General features: G+C 43.9%; 1 protein-coding gene across 1 annotated transcript in view; it reads left to right on the top strand.

The window, feature by feature from the left end:
• The window catches only part of AAAS (aladin WD repeat nucleoporin), a 10,487-nt gene that overhangs the window by 2,863 nt on the left and 1,439 nt on the right, over positions 1-6,185 (top strand). Inside the window, exons 3-8 of the mRNA XM_040489014.1 lie at positions 1,320-1,375; positions 1,669-1,760; positions 1,950-1,996; positions 2,255-2,353; positions 2,667-2,810; positions 2,910-2,955. Coding sequence (XP_040344948.1) covers positions 1,320-1,375; positions 1,669-1,760; positions 1,950-1,996; positions 2,255-2,353; positions 2,667-2,810; positions 2,910-2,955 — 484 coding nt within the window. The remainder of the gene's footprint in view (positions 1-1,319; positions 1,376-1,668; positions 1,761-1,949; positions 1,997-2,254; positions 2,354-2,666; positions 2,811-2,909; positions 2,956-6,185) is intronic.

Raw genomic sequence — 6,185 nt, forward strand, 5'->3', positions numbered from 1 at the left:
TTCTTTCTTTCTTTCTTTCTTTCTTTCTTTCTTTCTTTCTTTCTTTCCTTCTTTCTGTTTATTTTTGAGAGAGAGAAAGAGAGAGAAAGACAGAGAATGAGTGGGGGAGGGGCAGAGGGAGAGAGGGAGACACAGAATCTGAAGCAGTCTCCTGCTCCGAGCTGTCAGCACAGAGCCCGACACGGGGCTCCAATCCACAAGCTGTGAGATCATGACCTGAGCCAGCGTCGGATGCTCAACCGACTGAACCACTCAGGTGCTCCAGATTGATCTTTCTAAAATGCCAGTGTGATCAATTGATTCCTCTGTTTAAAATCCTTCCATCGTGGGGAGCCTGGCTGGCTCGGTTGGTAGAGCGTGACTCTTGATCTCAGGGTTGTGAGTTCGAGCCTATGTTGTGTGTGGAGATTACTTTAAAAAAAAAAAAAATCTTTTCTTGGTTTTCCATTTGCTGGCTTAGGGCAAGTCTTGATCCCTCGATCTGCTTACAAGGCCCTGAAAGACCTCTGAGCCTTAGTTGTCTTGTTGGTAAAATGAGCAGAATGCCATTTAGATGAATGTGATAATTAAATGAAAGGATTATATATAAAGTACCTAGCACATACTTGGCACTCATTAAAATGTGAGTGCATGTTTTTTTTTTTTTAAGATTTTATTAAAAAAAATTTTTTTTAGGGGCACCTGGGTGGCTCATCTGGTTGAGTGTCCAACTTCGGCTCAGGTCATGATCTCATGTCTCAAGGCTCTGCTGACAGCTCAGAGCCTGGAGTCTGCTTTGGATTCTGTGTCCCTCTCTCGCTGTCCCCCTCCCTTGCTTATGTGCGCGCGCGCTCTCTCTCTCTCTCTCTCTCTCTCTCTCTCTCAAGAAGAATAAATAAAACATTAAAAAAATTAAAAGAAAAATTTTTAAATGTTTATTTATTTTTGACAGAGAGAAAGGGAGAGAGCGCAAATGCACAAGCGGGGGAGGGGCAGAGAGAGAGGGAGACAGGTTCCAAAGCTGCCCCCACACGGACAGCAGAGAGCCTGATGTGAGGCTTGAAGCCATGAACCACCAGGTCATGACCTGAGCTGAAGTCAGATGCTTAACCAACTGAGCCACCCAGGCCCTCTTAAGATTTCATTTTTAAGTAATTTCTACACATGACGCGGGTCCCGAACTCACAGTCGAGAGATCAAGAGTCACACACTCCACTCACTGAGCCAGCCAGGTGCCCCTGAATGCTCTTATTTTTAATGCATGTTTATTGAATGAATATAACTTGTGGAGGGAGACTGAAGGCATCAGAATAATCTGACTCACAGCTTTCTCTCACCAGGCGTGATATGGGCCTTTTTGGGGTGCTGAATGAAATTGCGAACTCGGAGGAAGAGGGTAAGTGTTTTCCCCTCCAGCCTTCTCTAGTTTTATGGTTGGCATCTCCCCTCCATATTTTTCTTAACCTCTCCCAGCCCATTTCCCTTTAGCCGTGTTTTTCCTTCCGCATTACTGTGCCTATGCCATCTTTTCTCCCCTCTGCCTACCTCACATCCCCCAGAGTGGGTACCCCAAGCATTTGCTGGGTGGAAGGACCTGGGGGATGCTCGTCCTTGCTCATCCTTCATCTTAGGGTACGCATTGAGAGCCCTGTGAATGGTTTAACCAGAGCTGCTTCCTCAACCTCACAGTGTTTGAGTGGGTGAAGACGGCGTCCAGCTGGGCCCTGGCACTCTGTCGATGGGCCTCCTCCCTCCACGGGTCCCTGTTCCCCCACCTGTCCGTAAGTTTGGCTCCCCCCCCAACCCCAACCACTCCAGCCACCGCTCCCTCACTCCTGCCCCCTTCCATTTCCCATCCCTTAAGGTCAGGGTGGGGTGGGAGTCTGCAGAGGGTGCGAGCAGTGCAGCTCCCATTGAGGGGATAAACTCCTTGTGTCCCACCACCCCCTCTATCCGCTTTGTTCTTACAGCTCAAGAGTGAAGATCTGATTGCCGAATTTGCCCAAGTCACAAACTGGTGAGTGTACGAGCTCCAGGGCTTTTGCGGGAAGGAAGTCCGGAACCTTGGAACTTCTCTGAGGGAGAGGGTAGTCAAAGCAGAGACCCCTCCCACTGCTTTCCTGACTGTTACCCACATTCTCCTTCCTCCTACTTCCCGACAAAAGAAATGAAAAGGGAAAAACAATACTGCCCTCCCGGGAAAGGGAATCTGAGCCTCTGGGCTGGGGGACGGGAAGGTGCAGGTTCCCCTTCCTCATGCTCACTCCTGCGCCAGGTCCAGCTGCTGCCTGCGGGTCTTTGCGTGGCACCCCCACACCAACAAGTTTGCGGTGGCCCTGCTTGATGACTCAGTCCGCGTGTATAATGCCAGCAGGTATGTGGTGGGCCCCGACTCTGCAGTCTCCATGTCCATGAGTCATCTCCCTATCCCCGCTAGCCTTGGTTCCAGGGGTCCTGTAGTCCCTGGGCCTGGTCCACAGGACCCCTTCCAGAATCATGTCAGGGAGGCTTTACAGCTAGACACGTCCTATTTCCGGGTCTAATCTTTATCCTAGCCTTCTGTCTCACAAAACCCCTGGGCTCTGTGTGATCAGCTTTCTTCTCTTGGCTTTCCCTCCTCAACTGAACTCCGGTCCCCTGAGCTATAGTGTCCCTGCTCTGACTCAGCTCCTTAATCTTCCCCACAGCACTATAGTCCCCTCCCTGAAGCACCGGCTGCAGCGAAATGTGGCGGCTCTGGCCTGGAAGCCCCTCAGTGCTTCTGTCTTGGCTGTGGCCTGCCAGACCTGCATTCTCATCTGGACCCTGGACCCCACCTCTTTGTCTACCCGGTGAGTCCCAACAGCCTCTGTCTTACCTTGGCCTGAGGGTTGCGGCCAGGCCAGTGGTGGTGGGTGTTGAGGTCTGGAAGAAGTTCTTTGTCTTCACAGTGCTTCGCAGGGCTGTGGGAGAAGCAGACCTAAGGTCAGCGTCAAGGTGCTGAGAATGCCATAATCTAGAGAAAGGGACGGAACTAGGAACTTCAGGAATTGTGGGGAGTGTGTATCCATGGATCGTGGAGTGGAAAGACTTCTTTTTCAGAGGACTGTCTGATGTAGGGTTTAAAGGAAGTGGGGGAGGGAATTAATGTAGACAGAAGTTGAAATCAAGGAAATTTGAAGAAGAGTACCCACGAGAACTAAGGAAATATAAAACCAGAAACTGATTTTTTGAATTGTGAATAAAGAAAGAAAACTTTTTGGCCAGCCTTATCAGGGTAAAAGAAAACATCAAAGTATAGTATTTTCAAAGTGGGAAAGAAGAGATAACAGCAGACATGGAAGAAAATAAAAGAACTGTTAGAGAATATCATATACAAGTTTAGACCAACCAATGAAAATCTAAAGGAAATATTTGATTCTCTAGCAAAATTTAACCAAAGTGGATTGTGCAAGAAATTAAAACGGATGAGTTCTACCACTAAAAAAAAAATGCCAGGCTACGGGGCTCCTGGGTGGCTCAGTCCGTTGAGTGTCTGACTTTGGCTTAGGTCATGATCTCCTGGTTAGTGGGTTTGAGCACCACGTTGGGCTCTGTGCTGACAGCCTGGAGCCTGCTTCAGATCTGTGTCTCCCTCTCTCTGCCCCTTCCCTCGCTCATGCTCTGTCTCTCTGTCTCTCTCTCTCTCAAAAATAAATCAACGTTAAAAAAAAATGCCAGGCAATTTTGCCAATGAGATGGCATTATGAGAGTTCTGTGATAATCTGGATGTTGTTTGTTTATTTTTAAAGTAGGCTCCATGCCCAACATAGGGCTTGAACTTTGAGATTGGGGCGTGACCGTGAGATTGAGTCTCATGCTCTACTGACCAAGCCAGCCAGGCACCTTTCCATATTTTTTGAATTAGATCAGATCATCGAAAAATTTGGAAAGCCTCCTGATTTTTTTCCCTTTTAATAAACTTTATTTTGGTATAATTTTAGATGTTTAGAAAAGTTGCAGATAGTACAGAGTCATGGTACACCGGTCACCCAGTTTCCCCCATTGCTAACATCTTACGTTACCATGTTACCTTTGTCAAAACTAAGAAACTGATGTTTGTACATGACTAGCTAAGCTCTGACTTTCTTCAGATTTTACCAGTTTTTCCATTGATGTCCTCTTTCTATCCCAGAATTCATCCTGATTTATTTTTATGAAGCTAAATCCTAAAACTTAAACCTGACAATAAGTAGTATAAGAAAGATATTTGAGCATAGATTCAAAAATCCTAAATAGGGCTGCCTGGGTGGCTTAGTCAGCTGTGTCTGACTTTGGCTCAGGTCATAATCTCCCAGTTCGTGAGGTCGAGCCCCACTTTGCTGAAAGCTCAGAGCCTGGCGTCTGCTTCAGATTCTGTGTCTCCCTCTCTCTCTCTGCCCCTCCCCTGCTCACACTCTCTTTTTCTCAAAAATGAATAAACATTTAAGAAAAATATTAAAAATCCTAAAGGAAATATTAGCAAATAGAGTCCAAAAGCATATTTATTTATGTATTTTTTAAGTTTATTAATTTATTTTGAGAGAGTGTGTGCACATGAGTGGGAGAGGGGCGGGGGGGGGGGGGGGCGGGTGGGGAGAGGCCCCAGCAGACTCCACCCTGCCAGAGCAGAGCCTGATGTGGGGCTCGAACTCACCAACCGCAAGATGATGACCTGAGCCAAGACCAAGAGTCAAGTGCTTAATCAACTGAGCCACCCAGGTGCCCCCAAAAGCATATTAAAAAAAATCTTAACCATGTAGAATTTTTCAGAAATTAAAGACTATTCATCGTTAGGAAATCTATTAATATGATTTATTGCACTAGCAAGTTAAAGGAGAAAAATATTTATGTCCATAAATGCTCTTCTTAAAAAGCAGACATTCCAGGTGAAAACAGAAAGTAAAATAGGAATACAAAGAGATGACCTAACATAAAAATTTACTTAGGAGGGAAAAAAAAAAGTATTTACTCAGAATCAGTAGCTCTCGTGTTAGACAGTGAAATAGGAAATATTAAAGGTATTTTCTCCAGTAATGTCAAGATAAAGACAGTTACCATTATCACTGTTATTTTTCTTCTCTTTTTTATTTTTTTAAAGATTTTATTTTTTGGAGGTGCCTGGGTGGCTCAGTTGGTTAAGTGTGTGACGCTTGATTTCGGCTCAGGTCATGATCTTGCAGTTTGTGGATTCAAGCCCTGTGTTGGGCTCTTCACTGACAGCACTGAACCTGCTTGGGATTCTCTCTCTCCCTCTCTCTCAAAATAAAGAAACATTAAAAAAAAAAAAAAAAAAACAACAACAAACATTAAAAAAGATTTAATTCTTTGAAGTAATCTCTGCACCCAAACTGGGACTCAAACTCACAACCTAAAGATCAAGAATCGCACATTCTACCAACTGAGCCAGCCACGCGCCCCTCATTGTCACCATTGTTAACATTATTTTTGGAGATTCTAGTGCGTGCATTAAAACAAAAAAAAATGTGATGTCTTGAAAACGAAGGGAAAATTATTATTCTTTGAAGGTAGGATTTCATACCTAGATAAAACAAGAGACTCAACTAAAAAAACTGTTTGATCTAATACACCTAAATGTAGTAAGGTGACTGGATCCAAGAAACCAAAAACTTAATAGTTTTCTTTTATACCTATAAAAATTATTGAGAAATTGAAGGAGAAAAAATATGCTATTTACAGTACATACACTTACTGAATCGCTAAGAATAAATTATTAAATGTATTTAATCTACTAGACATCTGAAGAAAGTTGTGGAAGAAACTTGAACTAGAGCTGACTAAATGGGGAGACATACTATATGCCCAGAGAGGAAAGTGTAATCACAAAAATACCAAATTAAGTGGACTTGCAACCAGAATTCTTCTGGCTTTTGTTTTTCTGAACTGGGCAAAATGATAGAGTTTTTATTAAAGAATAAATCTGGAAGAATCGCCAAGAAAAGTTTGCAAAGAAAGAATATTGAGGGGAGACTTGCCCTACCCAGTATTAAAATATTTTATGAAGTTACAGTAATGGAAAGTTACCACTGTCTGGATAAACAAACCAGATCAGTATAACTGAATAACGGAACAGATCTAAGAATATATGAAAATTGAATATATGATAAATTTGGCTTATTATTACAATAAAGAAGTTTAGTGTGTGTGTGTGTGTGTGTGTGTGTGTGTGTGTGTGTGTGTGTGTGTGT

This window comes from Herpailurus yagouaroundi, unplaced genomic scaffold (genome assembly GCF_014898765.1).
Source record: "Herpailurus yagouaroundi ecotype Mexico unplaced genomic scaffold, PumYag 166, whole genome shotgun sequence".
NCBI classification, from domain to species: domain Eukaryota; kingdom Metazoa; phylum Chordata; class Mammalia; order Carnivora; family Felidae; genus Herpailurus; species Herpailurus yagouaroundi.